Source organism: Castor canadensis, chromosome 7, assembly GCF_047511655.1.
Source record: "Castor canadensis chromosome 7, mCasCan1.hap1v2, whole genome shotgun sequence".
In the NCBI taxonomy this organism is placed as follows: domain Eukaryota; kingdom Metazoa; phylum Chordata; class Mammalia; order Rodentia; family Castoridae; genus Castor; species Castor canadensis.
Window position 1 is genome coordinate 38,884,496 of NC_133392.1, and position 25,531 is coordinate 38,910,026.

At 33.3% G+C, this 25,531-nt stretch overlaps 1 protein-coding gene across 4 annotated transcripts in view; it reads right to left on the bottom strand.

The window, feature by feature from the left end:
- The window catches only part of Hectd2 (HECT domain E3 ubiquitin protein ligase 2), a 69,090-nt gene that overhangs the window by 11,924 nt on the left and 31,635 nt on the right, over positions 1-25,531 (bottom strand). For 2 of the 4 annotated variants that reach the window (XM_020169990.2, XM_074078783.1), the window contains exons 4-14: positions 25,092-25,194; positions 24,614-24,703; positions 17,946-18,010; positions 13,212-13,257; positions 11,816-11,925; positions 10,273-10,421; positions 9,591-9,714; positions 7,384-7,480; positions 4,340-4,447; positions 3,068-3,200; positions 1,792-1,880 (exon numbers count right to left, since the gene is read on the bottom strand). In XM_020169990.2, coding sequence (XP_020025579.2) covers positions 1,792-1,880; positions 3,068-3,200; positions 4,340-4,447; positions 7,384-7,480; positions 9,591-9,714; positions 10,273-10,421; positions 11,816-11,925; positions 13,212-13,257; positions 17,946-18,010; positions 24,614-24,703; positions 25,092-25,194 — 1,114 coding nt within the window. Of the gene's footprint in view, positions 1-1,791; positions 1,881-3,067; positions 3,201-4,339; positions 4,448-6,306; positions 6,451-7,383; positions 7,481-9,590; positions 9,715-10,272; positions 10,422-11,815; positions 11,926-13,211; positions 13,258-17,945; positions 18,011-24,613; positions 24,704-25,091; positions 25,195-25,531 lie in introns of those variants that run through there. The other 2 variants (XR_012449693.1, XR_012449694.1) reach the window with 2 other exon arrangements.

A 25,531-nucleotide genomic window follows, 5' to 3' on the forward strand; every position in this document is an offset into this window, starting at 1 on the left:
TTTCCTATACAGTATCATGCTTTTTAGGGTATCACTTTTGCTTTCTATAGGTTTGTGTGTATGTATGTATGTGGTGAACACATAATGTGAGAGCATAATTTAACGTTAAATTTAATTGTTTAGCTTGGAATATACATGTAAACATGGTTAGTGTGCTCTTTTAGGTAATGACTGAATAAAACTAGTATCTATTGCAAAAATAATTGGTAAAGTCATGATTTTATGTATGACATCAATTCAAAAGTATAATAGCTAAGATATAATACTTTTTTTTTTTTTTTTACAAATATTACAAAGTCAAAATATCACCCAACTCTTTAAGTTGTGATATAAGAATGTAAAGCATGATCACAGATATTAGGAAATTTAAATAGGTCATAGTGTAGTGAGAAGCCCCAATGACTGGGCCTTCAATGAAGCTGAAACACATTCAATACTGTAGATGATAGAATAAAAATAGGATTCCAAGGCTGGCAGAGTGGCTCAAGTGCTACAGCACCTGCCTAGCAAGCAAGAGGTCCCGAGCTCAAATTCCAGTGCTATCACCACCAACAAAATAAATAAATAAAAAAATAGGAGTCCAAGAATTATTAAGCATTCTTCTGTACTGTGGAATTTAATACTTTAGACCATCAGACAGAACAATATAAGGAAAATTTCAAAAGAAGTTTACTGTTTCAATGTGTAGTTTTTTTCCCTTGCTACCTTCTCTTTCAATTTCTATAAGCATTCCTCAGGATTTAGTTCAACAAATACAACAAAGACAGACATTCAAAGAGTATGTAAGAGAGCTCTTAGTTCTTTCTCTGGTGGTATCTTCTGTAACTGCCAGTGTGCTTACTAAGTCCATTACAACTCAGACCTTTTTCCTCACCATGCTCTTAGCTCAGCTGTTCTACTCTTTCCAGTCTCATCTTAACCAAATGTAATTGTTCCATTTTAAAATTTCTATCTCCTCTTGGGGGAATATACTTCATCTTTTCCTTCTTTAGTTCTGAGACAGAGAGAGTCATCTGACTCTTGAGAACAGACTACTGATCTCATCTATTCATTTAGATGGTAAGCTTCTTAAAGGTGGAATTTCTTCCTCTCTTTTAATTTCTACATCTCTGGTGCTTACTCATTTATTTACTCTTTCCTCCTTTCTGCTACAATTATATTTCTTGGAATTTAAAAAGTTAATGTAAAAGGCATCTTATCTACTTTCTCACCCAGTGCAGGAATGCCTTCCACAATATATCTGATAGAGATCAGAGGACGACAAATAGATTTATAAAATAAAAAATAAAAACACACACTAGAAAATAATGGTGTATGCTTCAAACATCCCACCGTTCACTTTTCAATTTTTAAGGATGCCTCCTTCATGTCTCATGATTTGGGGGTATGTTAGAGAACTAGATTTAATTTCCACAATTCCAATTTAGTAAACAAAGTGAAATAAACACAAAATGAAAGAACAGAAAAACACTGTATTACAAGTGGAAAATACTGGTTTTTTAAAAAAGTTTTAAAAATCTGATAATTTAGATTATACGTGAAATAGGAAATAATCTTTTATGATAAAAATTTCAGAAAAATAAAAATCCAACCACTCCTTTTAATTAAATCTACTGATGTTATATAGCTGTGATATTACATATAATAAAGATTACAGAAAATCTATTAATAAATTTGACAAGAATGTTTATATTTCTAAACGAACACTCTTCTAAAATATAGAAAAAAAATACTTAAAAAAATCTCTAGTCTAGTCTAGTAGCACCTCCTAGTGGAAAGTTTAAAGGATACAATTCCAACCAATCGAAATTCAGAATAGTTATCACATTTAAAGCTGCTAAACCAATGGCAGTGTGAATCCTTGTGATATGTAAACATGCCTGAAAAAAGAAAATAATTTTGTTCATATGATTAAAAAAATGAAAGTAGTAAAAATGTACACGACATCTCATGTTATTAGAAACAAATCATTTTAGCAATAGTTCAGTTAATGCATCATCTTCCATGTTTAAAATTTACAGATTCTTTAACAGATCATACAGACAAACTGAAATTTTCACACACACACACACACACTGAAATTTTCAGAGAGAGTGATCGAGAGAGAGAGAGAGAGAGAGAGAGAGAGAGATCAGAGAGTTGGGGGGTTGGGGAGAGACTGAGACAGAGAGAATTTTATTGTTCTTTGAATTGAGGATAGAAGAGTGGTAAAAAGACAAACAACTCCATAAAAACTATAGTTTTTGTTCAAAAGTATTTTTCTTTGGCAGTACTAGGATTTGAACTAAGGGCCCCATGCTTGCTAGGCAGGCACTTGAGCCAGACATCTGGCCCTATCAAAAGTAATTTTGAGGGCTGGTGTAGTGGCTCAAGTGACAAAGCGCCTGCCTAGCAAGTGTGAGACCCTGAGTTAAAACCCCAATACTGTGAAAAAAAAAAGTAATTTTGAAGTTATCTGGAGATTTCAATTTATCCATGTCATCCCTATTTCCCATTACCAAAAGATTTTATTTACATATATCTGTATGTATATTATAAATAATACATAAAATGTAGGAACAAATAAGAAACCACTAAAAACCCTTCTTTGAAGAAAGGCATTTAACAGACATTAACAATTATATAGGCAATTTCTCTAAATAAAATGAAATTTAAATTTCAGAAGCCTATTTTTTCCTTAAGAAATTAATTCATGAATTCCTGTTAAGATGACACTGCTTAAAAAGAGGCTTCAAATACTAGTGGTGTCAAGCAAACTGTAGTTTAATTTTTAAATTTTGAATGCTATTTAAAAACAAATTTTCATGCATTTGGCCTATTTGGGAAAGATATGGATGTTTCCTTATAAATGCATACTTTCAGCCTTGATATATCTTGTGTGGGATTATCAGTAAATAACATTTCAATCATTAACTTGATCAAAAAATTTTAAAAATGTAAGTAATAGTCCTTAAATAATTATTTGACATTCATGGCTGACAAAGCCTATAAAATTAGATTAGATTAAATAAGGATTACTACTTTAACAATTGTAAGGAAATACTGTTCATAAAAATTAAATACTCACCATAATCTGGATGAAAAATCTGGCGAATCAGAAGAAGGAACCATTCTTTAGTCAAGCCACCCATATCCAAACCAGCTTCCCCTACAAATGTAACTTTCAACTTCTTTTTCAAGTCTGCTCTTTTCCGGGTTAACTAGTTTGAGAAATTATAGAGAAGAGAACAAAGGGCAGTGAAAACAGAATTCACTTTTTAAATCTGGGAACTGTCATTATCTTATTTACAGTATCACAAAACCCCATTCAATCCACCCATCATCCATCCATCCATAACAAATTTGCCAGTGAGCTAGGTGTTATTATGTTTGCTTTATAAAAGGGGAAAAAGAATTAGGTCAGGAGCCTTGCCTAAGGTTACTGCCTCCAAAATTTTAATTTAGCAGATGATAATATAAAATAACACATTTACTTTTAACACTCCTCCAGCACTAAACTTTTTTTTTTTTAAATATCACATAGACAGGCCAAGGGCAGTAGCTTATGCCTGTAATCACAGCAACATGGGAGGTAGAAATTGGAAGGATCACCACTTAAGGCCAGCCTGGGCAAAAACGTGGGAATGATGGCACATGCCTGTGATCCCAGCTAAGAGGGAGGCCATAAGCAAGGAGGATCATGGTCTGAAGCTGGTCCCAGGCAAAAATTCGAGATCCTACCTAAAAAATAACTAAGGTAGTAAAAAAGGGCTGGGGGTGTGGTTCAAGTGGTCAAGTGCCTGCCTAGTAAGCACAAGGCCCTGAATTCAAAATCTCAGTACCACTCCCCCCCAATTTAAATCAGCTATTGTTTTCTCATAGCTACATGAAGGTCTGGCTTATGTACTGTTCAAGCAGGAAACTTTATAATACATATACATGCAATCAACATTTGTGTGAACCTGAATAGATGCAATATAACCTGTAGGTCAGACCTGTAGTTTTGTAGATGAGTGATCTAAGGCTTGGAAAAGTTAAAATGACTTATTATACACCTAACCAGTAACAGAGATGGGTGAGTCTAGAATCCAGAGAACATACTAATAAACATGAATTACTCATTTAAGGGTTCTATATCAAATTCTTTTCTGGGGAATTAACAACAAACCATTACTAAACAAAAAATGAAGATAAGGCTTAATTATATAAAACTGACATTAACAATGGTATCAAAATTTAAGGAAGCACAATTAATTGGCATAGAAATAAAATACAGCTTAGCAAGATTTTAGTAATAAGTCACATTTATGGATTTATTTAAAGCTTTAATCAATTAATACCATTTTGGAATAAATTATACCTCATCAAGTGAATCGCTAACCAGATGTGTCCGCCTTACTTTCATATTTAGAAATAACATATTCATATCAGGTCTCTGTCTTCGAGATACTTTATCCACCAGACTTTGCTAATTAAATAAGAAAGCAAACATTTTCATTTTTACTTAAACTACAGTTCTATTTAAAACATTTAAACACATTAGTCAAAATTACTTAATTCTTGTCAATGCCACCTCTCATACAGTTTCATAAAATCAATTATATACATCCTAATTTGTGAAAATAACTTATTACTTCACTTTGGGAAAAATGATAACCAAAAGGGGTTCAAAATGGAGGATGAAAAATAATCCAACCTCTATATTAAGAATGTTGTATTACAGTTTCTATGTCTTATCTACTAAATAGCAAAGATTCCTATTTAATAAATACAGACATAAAATGGGAATATTTAAATCATTTGATGATAAACCTGGACTTCAGCTATTTTAGATAATTAGAAACGCACAATTCATTGATACTTTTAGAAAGTAATTTGTCAACATTTGTCATAGACCTTAACACTGTTCACACATTTTGTCCTAATACTTCCAGTTCTGGGAATTCCAGAAAATATTTTATACCACTAGATGTTTATTTCAGTACTATTCATAAAAACAAAACTTTAGAAATATCCTAAGGACATACTCAGTTAACTGAATCTAATGGAACTATTTAAATTGTGGTCATGAAAACTATGTAAATAGTACAACAAAGGTGTATCTGAAGAAAGTAGGGAACAAAACTATGTGTACAATACTGCTTCAACTCTAGTGACTTTTTTAAAAGAAAATTTACTAACAATGTTAACAATAGTTATGCTTGGGTAATTTAAAAAATCAACTTTTCATGGTTCATCAAAATGTAAGCACTGAGTACATAAAAATATTAAAACATGTAAGAAATGTCATTTATTATATAAAATCTGCGTGCTTACATATTTATATGGTAATCTTCGGTAACAATGACAATGAATTTTTGTGCAGATTAAAGATGAACATTTTAGACATTTGAAATACATTCAGTAATTTACTTTAATAGATAAATTTAATATCTCAAATCTATACAGATTTGTAGATTACTATAACAAAACTCTAATTTTGGAGCCATATCCATTGCTCCAATATCCAATGCTAAAGGGTTTTAGTAGCTTTTTGCTTCTCTGAGTTCTCCCTTACCAAAGACATTTGGGATAGCATCCTCGGTCATGAATGTATTTCATACCATTTCCGGCCTTCTGCTCCTAGTCTAGCTCCTGGAGAGCGTCACAATGCAGCTATCCACTAAGTGAGTTTACATTCAGGTGCTAATGGCAGCAAAGCTTAGTGGCTAGTCTTCCCATCAGGGACACACACTTACCACAAAATGCTCCAAATGAAAGAAATAACATAACAATGGTACAATTCTACACAGTTTGACAGAGGAAGTCATTTTTAGGGATACCTCTTCTGCAACTTTAGATTGTAGTATATAAGCTCTTATTTATACTAACTACCTGTAAGGTTGTTCTTGTTTAAAATAGTCACCAGTCATTAATTCCAAGTAGGAAGGCAATTTATAAGTTAAAATGTTGGGAAACATTTCTAAGAACTAACAATGTCACTTGATTCTTTAATCTCTACTCATTTCCTCTCTTGCTTTGTGATGTAGCTAGTGACAGTCTATACCTGCCACTCTTTTAAGTAGAAGAAAAATTCCATAAGACAACATTTAATGTCTTAATTGTGAATTACAAAAATCTGCTAGAGAAATTTGGATAAACTTCTACCTCTTTATATTTTCCTTCAAATATAACATATCATAGCCCAAAGTTAAAAATAACTTAAAAAAGGCACATGACATTATACAAGTGCAACTAAGAGGACATACCAAAACAACTAACTACATAGGTTAATCGTTGAGCCAATATCTACCCAAGATTAAGTAACAATTCTGGTGCTAAATATACCTGTTTAAACTCATTCTCCAGGGGGGTAGTGTGGCTTTGGAATTCCCTTGGGAGCCACAGGCAATAAAATTTCTTCTAATAGTCTCACACTCAGTGTAAGCTGACTTTGGGATGTCACCAGTCACTGAAACCTTTTGTCCTTCTCTGTGATAGAAAAAAATACTCACCTTCTGGGAACTGGATTACTGAATAATAAACAATTCTTATTTTTATAGTATTTTAAAATGTTACAATTTATGCTTTATTTTTAGACAAGACATGGAAATCATTTCTTTTTACTCTACATTTCTCTTTTTTAGGAAGACTATAGACAAACTTCCCTTTAATTCTTAAAGTTGTGACCAAACATTTTACATAAGTAGAAGCTGGAAATACACAAGTACTTAAATGTACAGTCTAGAGCTCTAATTAAAAAGCTCATTGAATCTATTAGATAAAGTACATAACTTTATTGTGCTGTGCTGAACACAAGTGGTAGGAAGTAGTAAGGAAAGGCCCAGAGATAAACTTCATCCTGATCTACAATTTGCCTAAAGTCAGCCTTATGCTAACCTAGTTTCTATGGATCTCCATGTATTTTGGTTTCCTAGGAACCAATTAAAAAAGCAAAAACATTTTTCACCTTCTTTGGTATATTTCTCAGTTCTCCAAGATACACACTTTTTGTTATATCATCTGATTTCTTGGTTGTGTCTGAATTTCATAAAACCTAAAAGATGTTGTAATGGTTTGAGTGATTTGCCTTTAGAACCCTCCTTGTATCACAGTAGTTTTCACTGGTGAGCTGTTGGTTACCTGGAGTGGGAGCTTTGCATGCAATGAGGTCGACAAGTTCTTAGTAATTTGGATCTGTGAGAAACATTTAATCTTCTGCTACAAAGAAGCTGATTAGATGAGGAGTGTCTTGTCCTCCATATTGTGAACAGGTTTAAGCACTTTCTGGGGGAACTATAATATGAATTTTACTTTTAATACTTTCTGATTATGCTAGAACAATTCACAAGATATTTGACTTATTTACTAAATTATTTAGTATACTGATTATAGTCAGCATAAATATTTTTATAGCTGGCTTACCCTTGCGATGCTTATCATCTGTTGTTCTGAGTCTCTCTGAATAATGATTTTTTTTGCAGCTATAGAAATAACGAATGGGTACTGACAGAAGGAAAACCTGCTCAACAAGTGAAAACAGAAAAGAGCAAAATGGTGTATTTTTAGCAAAATTATTAGCAAAATTATACTAATTATACTAATAATTTCAGTTTATATAGTCACCTATATATCACCACCTGTGAGACACATGGTCAGCACAGAACCAGGAGGCAGTGTGTTGAGAAAGGGACTGAAAACTCATATGCTCAAATTAGTACATGAATCTATTACTAAAGGGTTATTTCTGATGTAAGAGCATCAGAAATGAAGAAATAGAGTAATAACTTTAGTACACAAAAGTAAAGTAATAAATTTAAGAGCAAGAAAAGTTCAGGAAAAGTATGTTGCTTTAAGAACGGTATTTTATGGTGTGGTAATATGAAGTGGGTATGTACTTGAAGAGACATAACATTACTGATCAAAGGTGAGAATAACTCTTCTCCTGTGTCAGAATCCACTCTTATGCTATGTATAAAAGCCACAAAATACATAGACAAATGCATTTAGAAAGAATGAGTATGGTAGCTGTGACACTTAGAGGAGTAAGACTAGTCACTTTTAGAAGTGACTACAGTATGGTGGGGGGTATTGCTCAGTTATAGAATAAATTTATCAGTTATAGTTGAAATCCATCTGAATAGTCAGGTGGTAGCATATGAATTGAACATGAGACAGCTTTCACTCTGGGACAAAACTGTTAATAAATAGGAGGGAGTTGTTCAGTACTAGTGCATGATACATACACTAATCACTAATGCTAACTGAAAATTTGAAGATAAAACAAAATGCAGTGTACTTAGTAGGACATGCATTGGTTTCATTACATGCTTTACAACAGTGCATCCTAACTTTTCCCTTGTTATACTACATAAGATAATGATGCTATATGCATGAAATACTCAGATAAATAGATGAGGCTGCTCACGGGCAGAGATGACTTGCCCTAAGACTCCAAATTTCACTTCAGGTTCAAGCTGGCTACAAGGGCAAATGAAAAATTATCAAGAAGTAGGCAGTTTATTCTTGGTACACTGCTGAGCACAGTGGTTAGAGGAAGCTCTCTATTAAAAGATGTCCCTCAGTTTTGTGGTCACATTATATTAAAATGGTAAGAAAAGTGTGATTATAAAAATATCTTTATAAAATAAATTTTGCCAGAAGTATCCATCAGACTGACCAGAGTTCCCAGAACAAAGTTTTATTTAGTTTTGACTATTTGGATGTGGGCTGAAATATGTCCAGAAAACAATTCTATATTTTAGGCCAATTATGATAAATGAGTGTCCCGGGAAAATTTAAATAATTTACGAACTCATCTGTGGTTTTATTTGTATCTATATCTCTTGGTCTCTTTTATAATAAAGATAATCTACTACACATTTCATAGTTTGGGAATAAATTATATTAGGGATAGTCTTCCTAGCTTAATCCAATTTAGATGTTTGGACAAAAAATGCAGTTCATTAAAGAATCTGGTCAGGTATTTTGAAAGTCTATTACATCAAATAATCTGTGGTGATGTCCTTTCTCTGTAATATCTATTCTTTTTGTACTGTACATATGCACAACCACTTTTTCTTCAGAGTAAGGGGAAAAGTAGTGATTGTGTGTATGTGTACATATGTGTGTGATCAATGTGTTAGATTAGGCACTAGCAAATATGGCCTACCAATTGTTTTTGAAATAAAGTTATTTGGAACACAGACATGCTCATTCATTTATATTGTCTAAGGGTGTTTTGTGCTAAAATAACAAAACAATCTATATAGCTCACAGAACTAAAAATATTTACCATCTAGGCCTTTGTAGAAAGTTGCTGACCTTTGCGCTAGATTATAGCACATAGAATAATGAGATACCAGAAAGTATACTAGGATAAAACCTCTCCCTCTTGAAAAGATGCTACTAACTAAACCCAAACCAAATTAACATGTGTATTCAAAATGTAGCAGAAAAAGAAAATGCCTGAATACAATGATATTGCAAGGCTGTGTAACTAAACTATATAACTTTACATTTACATGTAAAGGTACATGGACATTTTATTCATACAAACTTAAAATGCAGTCATTATTTTGAACAGTATTTCAGTTAGGTGAATAATCAATCAGATGAACTTTTGATTGTACCTGTGAGAGTTTCCAAAGCTCTGCCAAGTATGATATTCTTCCATGAGATCAATGTGATCCAATGTAGAATTATAGAAATCAGTATAAGGAATAAGGGGAGGGCGAACCAAATTGTTTGCAGTATCTGTAAGGATAAATTCTAACATAATGGTCTTTTCCAACACGCACATGATTCATTCTAATAACAAAAACATTTTAATCTCTACTTGCTAGCCCTGACTTAAGAGACTTCAGTTTTAAACAACTATAGCATCAGTAAGAAAGATAATTTTAACATTAGGGTCAGAAGGCAGCTAACAATTTCTTACTTTTAAAAAACTTGTGATGGGGATCATAGATAAAGTAAAAGGAATACTTAAGTGGCCAACTACTCATGTATTTCCCCACCAGTGTGTTCTCTACTAGGGGTCCTCAGTAATTAATGAAAATTTGTATTTTTTTCAGGAATCACTATTTAGCAGACAATATACACTTAAACAGCTGTATTACAGAATACTACTCAGCAAAAGCACAAAGCTTTCTTCATGCTATAAATTAGTTGTGAAATCCAACATCAAAACAAAAAATTACAAATTCTTCCTTCAATGGTTTAAAATTTAAGAATGCCTCTACAGTACTTTGGGATCCTTGAAGAATGTCTTGAATATTTAACAAAAGAAAAGATAGAATAATAAAAACCTACTAAGTAAAGCCAACACTTTAGATGCTGATGGAATCCACCAGGAACACTTGGTTATAGGTGGAAACTCTTCAGGCTTTGCAGGAAACAGGCGTAAAGAAATAAATTGCAGTAATTTCTCTACCAATTGTTTGAACCTCTTCTGGGATAATCTGGTAAAGATTTTAAAATATTCTAGTCAAAATTCTCATTTTCTATTTTTTAATATATTTGTTAGATATCAACTATATCCTATACAACAAACTTTTAGACTATTCTCTTCAATTCTATTTCTTAAATTGCCAACATTTTAAAAGATATGGAATCCTACCATCAATACTGTTTCTTAATTAAACAGGAAACAAACACAAAAATTATCATAAGATTAGTTAATTTAATTTTTAAGATTGTCAATATTTAGTCGATCTTCATTATTCACAGATTCTGTAGTTGTAAATTTGCCTACTTGCTAAAATTTAATTGTAAATTCAAAATCAATACTTGTGCTTTGTTGGTCATTCATGGACATGAAAAGAATGGTGAAAACTTTTGAGTCACCTGATGTGCACATCTCCAGATGAAGTCAAATAAGGAGATGCTCTGCCTTATTTTATTTCTCAGACTATTTACACAGCCTAATGGCACATTCTTCATATTTTTGTGCTTTTTGTTGGTGATTTTGCTATTTCAAAATGTCATTCAACTATAGTGAATAAAGTGCTGGCTAGCGTTCCTATAAACAAGAAGGAAATGATGCACCTTACAGAGAAAATATGTGTTACATTAGCTTCATTCAGGCATGAGTTATAGTGCTACTGTTATGAATTCAATGTTAATGAGCTAAGAATTTTCATTAAGTAAGGTGTCTTTAACACTCATAAAGCAGTTTTACATTGATCAGTTGACAAAAATGTGATCAGAGGCTCTCAGGAACCTAACACTGTGTTTTCCCAAGGAGTGATGGTTCAGTCAATGTTTGCTAATTCTGCATTTGTAGTTACTTTGCAGATTATAACTATTGTGAATAATGAGAACTGACAGTATTTAAAGTTTATTTTGGAAATATTTTGCTTTTTTAGCTTTTACCCATGATGGAGGAAATTCTTTGCTGATGTGAATATAGTTCTGAGGGGAAAAAAATTATGGTACTTTTTCAATTTGATGTTTCTAGGTGAGAAGAAAGTACTATGTAAATAATGGTGAGATTTGTGAATAAACAGGAAATAAAAAGACATACATTAAAATAGTAAAGTCTGAGTGAATCAGGTCACCATATATCTGAGATATAAAAAAATCAATGACAACAATGTGTTATACAAACATTGAAAGTGGTGGATAATTTCAAGAGTTTGTACAAGCAAAATGGTTACTTATATTAAAAAGATTTTAATTATCCTTTATGTGGTAGTAAAATATATTTTTTATAATTGGCTTCTGAATCCCTGCAAATTATAAGCATCATTTCTAAAGACCTTAAAACATTCAAATATATTTTACTGTGGAATTACTAATATCAAACTTAAAACTGTGAGACTATAAAAGCTCTTAATATTATAGAATGATTTACTTTTTACACCAGTGAACTAGGAAATGATGGTCAGCTTCCACTAAGGTGGCTATCTGTCGCAGCAAATGAGCATAGATGACATATGTAGATGTATTATTAAACTGAGGATTCTGAAAAAGACAGTAGAGGTAATTATGTTAAAATTGTGTTAACATGTAAAAGGGAAGACACTTAGCTTAATCAGTTAAATGGTAAATTCAGGAAACTAAATTTGTGACTATGAAATACTTTAAAACAATCTATTTATTATTTAATTGGTAGAGACTGGTTTAAGTTGCAATACAGTTGAAAGCACATGAGTGCTGGAGTTCAGACAAGCTGTGTTTGGAGGGTTGATTCTACTATTTATTAGCTGTGTGCAGTTATACGTGTTCCTTCATCTTTGACTCTCAATTTCCTCATCTGTAAAATGGGAATAATATCTATCTTAAGAGTTGTTTTGAGTATTAAAAAAGGAAAATGTATGTAAAGGACCTAGCTCAGTGCCTTCATAAACACTGCAATTACCATTCTCCAATTAAACAAAAAATTGGGGTTTTCTTTGATTTAAAAAATGCTAGAAAGTTAAACAAAAGCAAGTTGTGAAACTTTTGCTATTGGGAAATAAGTTACCTATATATCTCACAGATAACAGCTTGTGATAACTTCTAAATGTTAAAGGAACAATGAAGGAGTGCTTGTAAATTAAGCAAAATCTGTAGTTTCCAAAATCTAAATTCCATTATCATGTACATTTCAGCATTTCCTGTTAAACAATGAATAGGACTGAAAATAAACTGTAATTATAAAAATAAGAGAGTACCATTTGGCAGAACAATTCAAAATGAGAGACCTAGCTCTGGGACAATAGATATCATAATCACAGACAGTGCTGACTAATATACTCACCAATATTAAAAATTAAAAACTGCTTTTCTTTGTCTGGGCTTTAATTTATTTTTGTACCTATAAATCCGTATCTCTTGGGGGAAAAGTTTATCACTTTTGCTTTATAAAAAAAAATATAAGCAACTTTTATCTTTCCATCAGAATTCTAATGAAAGCATTATTGAAAGATATATAGAGAAGTTAGAAACCTTGATGGAGAAATGTAAGAAAGTCCTGTAGCCAATTAAAATTAGTTACAAGAAAGGGGGTTTGAATGGGGAAGGAAGAATCACTTTCATTCTGTTCTCAAATACCGTGGCAAGGAGGCAAGAATTAAATTAAAAATTAAATCCCTCATGCAATTTAGCTTCTAAATGTTTGTTATGGCATTAATCCTTTGGTAGAAGAAACCAATAAAAGTACCAATAATGCTGCCAAAATGATACCTAATGTTTAATATCATTTCACTTACACTTGCACAGATTGAGATCTGAATGCAATAACTTTCACTAAGTTCTTGCTCTCTTACCTGTAAAAGTATAAAATATGCTCGAAGATCATCTTTTGTTCGTGGGCTGAAAGAGATAATGCATAGTTGATTAAAGAAGAGTATTTCAATCTTGAAGAAATGAACAAATTTCTAGATACTTATGACCATCCAAAATTGAACCAAGAGGGTATTAACCACCTAAATAGATCTATAACATGAAATGAAATTGAAGCAGCAATAAAGTCTCCCAAAAAAGAAAAGTCCAAGACCTGATGGATTCTCTGCTGAATTCTATCAGACCTTCAAAGAAGAACTAATACCAACTCTCAAACTGTTCCATGAAATAGAAAAGGAAGGAACACTGCCTAACTCATCCTGTGAAGCCAGTATTACATTCATCCCAAAACCAAACAAAGACACCTCCAAAAAGGAGAAAATTAGGCCAATCTCCTTAATGAACATCGATGCAAAAATCCTCAATAAAATAATGGCAAACTGAATCCAACAATATGTCAGAAAGATGAAGTCAGCTTCATCCCAGGGATGCAGGGGTGGTTCAACATATGCAAATCTATAAATGTAATACAACACATTAATAGAAGCAAAGACAAAAACCACTTGATCATCTCAATAGATGCAGAAAAAGCTTTTGATAATATCCAACACCAATTCATGATAAAAGCTCTAAGAAAACTAGGAATAGAAAGAATGTACCTCAACATTGTAAAGGCTGTATATGACAAACCTATAGCCAACATCATACTTAATGGAGAAAAACTGAAACCATTTCCCCTAAAATCAGGAATGAAACAAGGGTGCTCATTTTCCCCACTCCTATTCAACATAGTCCTGGAATTCCTAGCCAGAACAATTAGGCAAGAAGAAGAAATAAAAGGAATACAAATAGGTAACGAAACTGTCAAAATATTCCTATCTGCAGACGACATGATCCTGTATCTTAAAGACCCAAAAAAACTCTACCCCAAAACTCCTAGATACCATAAATAGCTTTGGCAAGGTGGCAGGATAAAAAAATCAACTTATAAAAATCATTAGCTTTTCTATACACCAACAACGAACAAATTGAGAAAGAATATATGGAAACAATTCCATGTACAATAGCCTCAAAAAAAAAAAATCAAATACCCAGGAGTAAACTTAACAAAGGATGTGAATGACCTCTACAAGAACTACAAACCCCCGAAGAAAAAGATTGAGGAAGACTACAGAAGGTGGAAAGATCTCCTGTGCTCGTGGATTGGTAGAATCAACATAGTAAAAATGGCTATACTACCAAAAGCAATCTACATGTTCAACACAATTCCCATCAAAATCCCAATGACATTCATCACAGAGATTGAAAAATCTACCCTAAAGTTTATTTGGAAACACAAGTGACCGCAAATAGCCAAGGCAATACTCAGCAAAAAGAGCAATGCTGGAGGTATCACAATACCTGACTTCAAACTATATTACAAAGCCATAGCAATAAAAACAGCATGGTACTGGCACAAAAACAGACATGAAGACCAGTGGAACAGAATAGAGGACCCAGGTATGAATCCACACAGCTATGCCCACCTTATTTTTGACAAAGTTGCCAAAAACATACAATGGAGAAAAGACAGCCTCTTCAACAAATGTTGCTCAGAAAAGTGGTTATCTCCCTGCAGAAAACTGAAACTAGATCCATGTTTATTACCCTGCACTAGTATTAACTCAAAGTAGATCAAGGACCTTAATGTCAGACCTGAAACTCTGAAGTTAGTACAGGAAAGAACAGAGAATACTCTGGAAGCAATAGGAATAGGCAAGGACTTCCTCAATAGAACCCCAGCACCTCAGCAACTAAGAGAAAGGATGGACAAATGGGACCACATAAAATTAAAAAGCTTCTGCACAACAAAAGAAATGGTTTCTAAACTGAAGAGACCACCCACAGAGTGGGAGAAAATATTTGCCAGCTATACATCAGATAAAGGACTGATAACCAGAATATACAGGGAGCTCAAAAAACTAAACTCCCCCAAAATCAATGAACCAATAAAGAAATGGGCAACTGAACTAAACAGAACTTTTTCAAAAGAAGAAATTTAAATGGCCAAAAAATACATGAAAAAGTGCTCACCATCTCTAGCCATAAAGGAAATGCCAAACAAAACCACACTAAGACGCCACCTCACTCATTAGAATAGCTATCATCAAAAACTTCACCAACAACAAATGTTGGCGAGGATGTGGGGAAAAAGGAACCCTTTATACACTGCTGGTGGGAATGCAAGCTAGTACAACCATTCTGGAAAACAATATGGAGGCTTCTTAAAGAACTAAACATAGGTCTGCCATATGATCCAGCAATTGGACTGCTAGTGATATACCCAAAGGAATGTGACTCAGGTTACTCCAGAGGCACCTGCACACCCATGTTTATTGCAGTGCTTTTCACAATAGCCAAATTATGGATGCCCTACTACTGACAAATGGATTAAGAAAATGTGGTATTCTTAAAAGCAACTGAGGCCAATAGGAGAAGGGGACCAGGAACTAGAGAAAAGGTTAGATCAAGAAGAATTAACCTAGAAGGTAACACACATGCACAGGAAATTGTGAGTCAACTACCTGTACAGCTATCCTTATCTCAACTAGCAAAAACCCTGTTCCTTCCTATTATTGCTTATACTCTCTCTTCAACAAAATTAGAGATAAGGGCAAAATAGTTTCTGCCGGGTATCGAGGGGGTGGGGGAGAGGGAGGGGGCAGAGTGGGTGGTAAGGGAGGGGGTGGGGGCAGGGGGAGAAATGACCCAAGCCTTCTATGCACATATGAATAATACAACAATTAAAAAGAAAAAGAAGCAAAAAGAAATACGCAGGACATTGACTGGACCCTATATACTATTTACTTGTAGCATTCACTGACAGCTTTCCCTGTCAGTGAGGGAATAGGGGAAGGGGGGAGAAATGACCCAAGCATTGTATGCACATATGAATAAAAAAAAAAAAAGAAAATGTGGTATAAATACACAATGGACTTTTACTCAGCCATGAAGAAGAATGAAATCTTATCATTTGCAAGTAAATGGATGGAACTGGAGAACATCATCTTAAGTAAAGTTAGTCAGGCTCAGAAAGCCAAAAATCATATGTTCTCCCTCATATGTAGACTTTAGATCTAAAACAAATGCAGTAATATTATTAAACTTGGGTCACACGCTAAGGGTAGGACATATACAGGAGGAACAGGGAAAGGTAGGAAACCCAAAACTTGAAAGTGTTTGATGTGCCCACTGCAGAAGAGCTAATACAGTAACCTTAACACTACAGAGGTCAATATGGGAAGGTGACTGAGAAGTAGTGAAGAGGTCAGGTAGAGATGAACCAATTTGGGTTGTAATACACTTGTGCATGGAAGCAATGCTAGGAATCTCTCTGTATAGCTATCCTTATCTCAACTAGCAAAAATGCTATGTCTTCCTTATTATTGCTTATGTCTACTCTTCAACAAAACTGGAGACAAGGGCAGAACAGGTTCTGCCTGGAAGCGAAGGGAGTTGGGGGAAGGGGGGAGAGGGAGGAGAATAAATGAATAAAGAAAAAAAATAAACAAGAGTATTTCATTTCATAGTATCAAATAAAAAGGACCAATAAGTGTTTCTGCAAGAACTGAGAAAATAAAGTAACATGTCTTCAATATGCTAGGAATATGGGTTCTTCTGCACCTACAGTAGATTGGTTCTGAAGACACGTAAAGAGTAAGTTCGCTAGGATAGCTACAAAATTTTAGGGTAAATATCATGATTAACTCTGGAAATGGCTAAGAGTCTAATAAACAATCAACGATTATATAATACTTAAGCTTTTGTTTTAATATGGGATAATCTTTACTTAATATTTATACATTAAAGAAAGAAAATACACTTGTGTTTTCAGGTCCATTCCTAAAGTGATAGATGTAGAATTGTCTGCGGATCAAATCATAATTTAAATGCATATAGTATGTTTCTAATTAAAAGAATCATATTTTGGATATTTCTAAACAGTAATTTAAAAATCTGGATTTTTACACTGTCAGATTTGACCAGGAACTTCTGTTATTCCCAAGCCTGATGAGCGTTTCTCTCCTGCTCATGATCCACTTGCTACACTTTCATAGATACCTAGAAGTTACTTTCTGAATTAAAAATATTTCATTTATATGTCAACCAGATACATTTCAAGATCCTTAACTGAATCCAGGATTGAAAAACAAAACTCAGATATTAAAGTTTTTATTATTCTCAAGGCTGTTGAACATTTTGTTCTCATTTTCTCAAAACCTATTTCTATTACTTTTGCTTCTAAGTTTTTTCCATTTTACCTAGGACGTCCTAAAACTGGCAGTGTCATTTATACCCACATGAATTATCAGGCATGGGAATCAAACAGTATAAGTGGGTTTAATTTCTTGTAATTTTTTGATGATATTTTTATTATAATTTAATGCTCAACATATTTCACTTAGGTTGCTGATTAGTGTCCATCCTATATTTGTGAAGAATGTGTATCTGTGCGCAAAAACATTGCATGTAAGTTAGAAAGATTCCGGGATTTTTTGATGCACACCACAGAATCAGGTGAAGCAGCTTTGTTTCAAGTAGTTTATAATCCCTTTTTGATCCATGTTATTAGTATAGTTGAGCTAAAATATTTTCTGAGTAAAAAACACATATATTAAAATACACAGGATGTGTACGGTAATAATATATACTGATTAGTTACATATGATTACAATTACCCTTTCCATTCTTGTAACAAGCTGTTAATGATCCCCTTTAATACTGTCTTCTGAATGTCTTGAGGCTGCAGGCAAAAGAAAATAAAAAAGTGTAGCAATTAGAATTAGCTACTTAGGTGAGCTTTTATATGTTAATTATATTTAACGGTGTCTCAATAATTAAAATCAGACTTGATGACTGAGGACTGACACCTAGAGTGGTACCTATTTTACATCTTTGGACCCTAGGGAGCACCAATGACATAGGTTACAATGAGACTGTACAAATGTGTGAATACATATATGGTGGTCCTTTGATGGTCAACAACAGTTTTACATAAATGAAAAATAATTTCACTTTCCCTGACTTGACATGACAAAATCAAGAATACAACTTCAACAGTAGTATGTCTGCCAATTTAAAATCACCTGCATATATATATATTTTGTGTGTGTGTGTGTATATATATGTATATATATATATATATATATATATATATACTCACATACATATATCTGTTCAGAACATATATTTTTTTGAGACAAGTCTTGCTATATAGCCCAGGGTGGCCCCAAACTTGTGATCCTACTTCAGCCTCCTGAGTGGAGTGACAGAATTATAGGTATGTGCCACCACACCTGGCTATTTGAAATATTAGTCCTACTAGGTTATAATTAGCAGTTAAACCCATAATTCATTAAGTATAAACAAATTTGTTTAATTAAAAACAGATAAAAAATTATAGCATCGATCTGAAACAGTATAAAATAATACTTCTTTATAGTTTAATGATTCAAATACTAAAAACAATCTTAATAACATCTTAAATAAGAATGAATGAGAATAAAATATATACAGATGCACTTTAGCATATAATAAAAAACAGGATAAAAGCTTCATAATTAGAAGCTTCAAGTACCTAAGAGAAATTTATGTGATTATATGAAGAAGGCAAATGTCAAAAAAAATAAATAAAATGTGGATCTGTTTAAAAAAACCACAACCATGACTTCCAAGGCCCATCTGTCAACATTCATTAAGCCTACCTCGTATGTTTATTTATTTAACATAGCATTCCTTTTTCTTCTGCTGCTCACAGTGATTCTTTGCACAAAGAAGGCAAATACTACCCGTGCTCAACCCCCTATTTAGTGTCCACCTCTGAGCAATGGAAGACCGTAGAACAATTAAACAAATGTGTGGATTGACCACATACCTGCATTTATGACCACAAATCTCAAAAACACACTCAACAACACCTCGCCACTTCCCAAGATAACTGTATTTTAAATCTTCTCAGCAATTTTTGTTTTGGTCTTTCATGATACTGACATTTTGAAGAGCTCAGGCCATGTGTTTTGCTGAGTATTTCTTACTTTGGGATTTTCATGATGATGGGTCCCCTCAGTGTATCACATCAAGAAGCACTCAATGTCAGTTCTCAGTGTGGTAACTTAGTTAACCTGTTAAGATGACGACTGGCTCAATTATTACTATGGTAGTTGCAAAAAATAATAATGATAAATTTAAAAAATTTATCATTCTGTTTGTATTTACTAGTCTACATTCCTTTCATATCGCCTACTTCTATCTATTTGTACATTTATTTATCTACCTACCCTCTATCGGTAAGGACTGAAAGATTCTTATTTTACAAGTGATTATAACTCATTATTATCACTTTTAATAGTCAAATTGCTTCAGATTTGGCCATTGGGTCAAGTTGGCTTTTGTGATATGCCTACAACATTTTATTAGCAATATACTTTATTTTTTAAAGAAGTCTTAGGATTACAGAAAACTGTGCAGAAAGTACAATTTCCACTTACAATCTCTGGGATTTTTTTACAAAGTTTCCCTTAATATTAGTAACACGAGTCAGTGTGGAACCAATATTTAATACATTATTCTTAATTAAGACCTACAGTTTACATTAGGGTTCACTAATGTATAGTTCTATGGGTTTTGACAAATGCATAATGTCATGTATCTGTCAATACAGATCATACGGAATAGTTTTTACCACCTTAAAAATCCCCTTTGCTTCACCTACTCACCCCGTCTTTCAACTCTCCCCAAACCCCTGTCCTTTTTACTACCTTTTCCAAATTATCAAGTTGGAATCATTTAGTATATAGCCATTTAAAACTAGCTTTTTTCACTTAGCAAGCAATATGAAAAGGTTTTGCCACATCTTTTTGTGGCTTGATGGCTTACTTCTTTGCATTTTTGAGTATTCCATCATATGAATGCATGAGTCACTATTAATTTTAAAATCATGATCCAACTACAGCAAGAAAACTGCATGGAGCCAGGTGCTGGTGGTTCAGGCCTGTAATCCTAGCTACTCAGGAGGCAGAGATTAGGAGGACTGCGGTTCAAAGCCAGCCTGGGCAAATAGTTCCTGAACCCTATCTTGAAAAAACTCATCACAAAAAAGGGCTAGTGGAGTGGCTCAAGGTGAAAGCTCTGAGTTAAAATTTCAGTACTGCCCAAAAAACAAACAAAAACCAGGAAAACTACACGGTTTTAAGATTGTGCTTCAATCTATTGGAAAGATATTTGCACATTTGGATGAAAGTAGGAGAAACTGGACAAGTCCTGGGTTTGAATTCTGACTTCCTAATTAAACATTCTTAGGCAAGCTTCAGTTTCTTTATGGTTTCAAATGTTTCAGAATATGGTCAGCTGGCTCCATTTCTTTCAGGCCCGTTGCAAGGCAGAAACATGGTGGAAGGGCATGGCAGAGGAAAAGCTGCTCACCTCACGGCAGAGGAAAAGCTGCTCACCTCACGGCAGCCAGGAAGTTGGACATAAGTTTGTAATTCATTTGGGTAAATACCTAGAAGAACAATAGCTCACAGGCTCATGTTTAGTTTTGTAAAACAACAAGAATAAAACTTACTAAGATTTGTAGGATATAGCAAAAACAGTGTAGCACTCAATGAATACATTAAAAAAAGAAAGAACTTTATAAAACTGTTATCTAAGCTTCTACCTCAGAAAACTGAAACAAATGAGCAAATTAAATCTGAAATAAGCAGAAGATATAAAACTTAGAGCAGAAATATGAGAGAAAATAAAACTGAATTTTTTTTAAAGTGTTCAGTAAAATTAATAAACATCTAGCTAGACTAATCATGAAAGGAAGAGAGAAGATGCTAATTACTAATGCCCCAAATAAATGATCATCACTTCTGATCACATGGACATTAACAGAATAATAAAGGACTAATGTGAACGAGTCTATGCCCATAAATTTGATAACCCAGCTGTTATCAAATACACTATGTACCAAAATTCATACATGGACAAACGGATCATCTCAACAGGCCTAAACCTATTAGGTCTAACTGAATCAATAACTGATAGTCTTCTGAAATAACAAAGCACCAGGTCCAGATGTTTTTTTCTGGTGAATTCTATGAAATAATTAACAAAGAGATGATACTAATTCTTTACAACTTTTTCCAGAACATAGAAGCAGAGAGATAACTTCCTAACCTATTCTTTGGTGCCCAAACCAAGGAAATATATCACAATAAAGGAAAATTGCAGACCAGTATGCTTATGAACACAGATACAAAATACTCAACAAAACAGTAGGATGCATAAAAAGAACTATACGCCATGACCAAGTGGGATTTATTCAAGGTGTGCAAGGCTTGTTCAACATTTGAAATCATCCTATGTAATTCATTATATCAACAAGCTAGGGAAGAAAAATTATATGATCATATCGATAGATACAAAAGAATTTTCTGACAAAATTTAATAGACATTCATGATAAAAAGTCTCAGCAAACTAGGGATAGAGAAAAATCTCTTGAAAAAGAATCACTAAAAGAAACCTACAGCTAATATAATTAATGGTGAGAAACTAGATGTTCCAGGTTTGCAATGTACTTTCACCGCGTCAGTCATGGAATTAACCATTTCCCTTGGGCTGATTCCTTTTAGTGATTTTTAGAAGCCAAGATCTGTAATGCTGAAATGGTCACTGCTATTGGGGTGTTATTGCTTCTAGGCCTTTTTAGCAAACAAGGTTAGGGGACACACACACACACACACACCCCTAAATCTGTTAAAAAACATGAGTTCATCATAATGCCTCCATTTCAATTTAAAAAACCAGGGTTATTTTTAGTTTTCCTCCATCCCTTATTTGTATCACCCTTTTCCAAAAGTGAGAAACATGACTCCCAGTATCATAAATATGTTTACTTGTTTGTTTACTGCAACAATACACAGAAAGCAGTTTCAGAATTGTTAACCCATATTACCAAGGAAAGAAACTTAAGAAAAGCTAAAGGAGGTGTGGCTTAAGTGTTAGGATGTTTGCCTAACAAGCACAAGATCCTGAATTCAAACCACAGTACTGCCAAAAAAAAAAAAAAACCAGGAAGGAAAATAGAAAAAAAAAATCCACCAAATACAACAGTTTGCCAAGTGCCAGTGGCTCACACCTGTAATCCTAGCTACTTGGGAGGTTGAGATTGGGAGGATTGTGGTTCATGGCCAGCCTGGATGAACAGTTTATGAGACTCCATCTCCAAAGTAACCAGAACAAAATGGACTGGAGGTATGGCTCAAGCAGTAGAGCCCCTGCTTTGAAAGTATGAAGTTCTGAGTTCAACCTCCAGCCCCACCAAAAAACAAACAAAAAAACCCCCAAACTCTGAAGATTTGTTTACAGTTTGGGGTTTTAAACAATCTTTAAAGACTAGGCATGGTGGCTCATACTTGTAATCCCAGTTACACAGGAAGCAGAGATCAGAAGAACGGTGGTCCCAGCCTGGGCAAAAAATTAGCAAGACCCCATCTCAACCAATAAGCTGGGGGCTGGCATGTGCCTGTGATTCCAGCTACACAGGAGGCCATGGGTAGAAGGATCAGTCCAAGGCCTACCTGGGCAAAAATGCAAGAACCTACCTGAAAAATAACTAAAGCAGAAAGGACTGGGGCATCACTCAAATGGTAGAGCCTGGCAAGTGTGAGGCTCTCAGTTCAAAGAACCCAGTACTTCCAAAAAAAAAGAGAGAAAAAAGAATTTTTAAATTGAAGATACATAATTAATATATTGTGGTTAAAAGTTACTTTTCTGAGTATTTTAAATATGGTTATAGTATTCAATATATAACTAAGTTTACTTATTTGAAATATATTTAGTTTTTTTAGAATATATTTGGGTTTAATTATTTTCTATTTATATTTACCGTAGGGTTTTTTCTTTCATGTCCTCTATATTTTAATTTTTTTATAGCATATATAAAACATTAATAAAATTCCAAGTCAAAAACTGTCAGAGAACGATACCTAGGGGGTAGAATTATTGGTCATAATGTATGTATATGCTTGGTTTTGGTAGATAATACCAAATAGTCTTCGAAGAGCTTGTGCCAAGTTACACTTACCTTGTCAACTTTTTGAGAATTCCAACTACATTTACTATAAAAATGTCAAGGTATGAAACTTCTAATTATTCTACAAGATTGCCAGTACTTTAGGTTTTTGAAAACTTTTAATTAAATTTGATGGGTGATATTATTTCCATTGCTCTGATGACAAACGTTAGGTGCCCTTTCATATATTTAACAGTGAAGTACTCAGATTGGGAATAAAGTGAAGAGGTCTGCTATTAACTCTTTTATTCAAAACTGTACAATAGGTCCTAGCCAGTGTAATAAGGCAAACATGTACATATATCCAGTCAAGACATTAAAAAAAAAGACAAAATGAAAAAAAAAAAAAGACAAAATTCACATTTTTCATAAATGATGTTTTGTGTACAGAGAAAATCCAAGTAAATTTTCTAATTAAAATCAATGAATGAGTTTAGCAAAGTAATCAGATAAATACATGAAAGCACTGTTGTGATAGCTATAGTTAGAAAACGAACTTAGTACCTAGAAATAAATGTAACAAGAAATATGTAACATCTTTACTCAGAAAACTGTAAAACATTGTGGAGAGAGTCTAAAGAAAATCTATGTAACTTCTACCCTCATGGAAGGAAAGAATATCAGTTCTTCACAAATTTATCTATACCTTTGGGATTTTGTTTTGTTTTGTTTCTTTGCTTTTTGAGACATGGTCTCACTATCTAGTCAGGTTGTCCCTGAAATTGCTATGCATCTCAGGCTTGAACTAAAGATCCTCCTGCCTCAGCCACTAAAGTGTTGGGATTACAGCAATGTGTCCTCATGCCTGGCATGGGTTCTCAAAATGTGGTTTTTGTATCAGAAGCATCAACATATCCTGGGAACTTGTTACAAATGAAAATTCTTGAGCTCCACCCAAGACCTACTAAATCTGGAACTCTGTATTTTAACAAGTACTGCTTATGACTGATACACATTAAACTTTAAGAACCACTGATCTATAGATTCAGTACAATTCCAATATAATGAAGTAACTTACTTTCTTTTCCTGAATAAGAGAAGTATGTTTTTGAAAGCTTTTCTAAACAAAGACTGGATGCAAAATTATTTTCTGCTTAATTCCCAATTAATTAGAAAAATAGAGGGGCAAAATGATCTAACTTTCTGAGAATTCCAACTACATTTGCTGTAAAAAGTAAGTTTCTAATGCAATTATGTTACAAACAGATTTTTACAATGTTTGTGTGGCTGCATTTGAAATACAAAAGAGACACGGACATTTGAATGTATCCACAAACAATACTTACAGTATTAAGCAAGGCATCATAGACAGCATTCACAAATTTAGCATTAATTCCAGAGTCTTCAATGGTATTAAATGAAGCAGTGGCATCTTTCTGCAAATTTAGTTAAAGAATTTAAGTGTATTTAACATTTTAAAGACTGTTCTTAACAATATCTGAACCACTCTATTCCTTGAATTTTTTTTTTTTTACTGTTTTGTAGTCTGAGGATAAAAAACAAGTATTAGGGCAAGACTGCCCTAACTTTATGAAAACTGAAAGAATGGAGTCACGCATTAATAGCTACAAATAAATGCAATATTTAAGATATCACTTAAGTAATATTTCTGATAAATATAATTTAAAAAATTTAATACATATATTTATATATGCTTAAAAGTTGCTTAAGTCAATATTGGGTAGGAAATGAAGTAGAGTTATATCTGTTTTGGAAGATTTAAAACAAAAAGTGAATAAAAAATGTTGTTTTATATATTATTACCTTAAATGCAGCATTTAAGTCTGGGAAAGAATCAAATGTTTTAAGATAAAAATCATGTACTGTTTTCCAATCTCCTGATGACTTAACTTTTTCTACATCCTCCCTAAAATGAAAACATATATTAACCATATATAGATAGAAATTTTATTCAGATAAAAATAGCATTTCTTTTTTATAAATGTCTCCAATTACACAATGTGAAATACTGAAACCAAATATAGAAATCCATTCCAGTTAATTAATATTAAAGTAGTTCATGAATTTATAATTCTTAATTAGATTAAGATATTAATCCAGCTTTACCTTTCCCATTTACCTGCTTTTAAAAAAAGTTCATTCTTGACATGCCCCTTCTAAATAAAACTGTCTCTTTCCTCTTTTTCATAATCAAGCATCTGGAGATTTGTTTACACTCTGTGTTTCCACTAGTCCTTCAAATT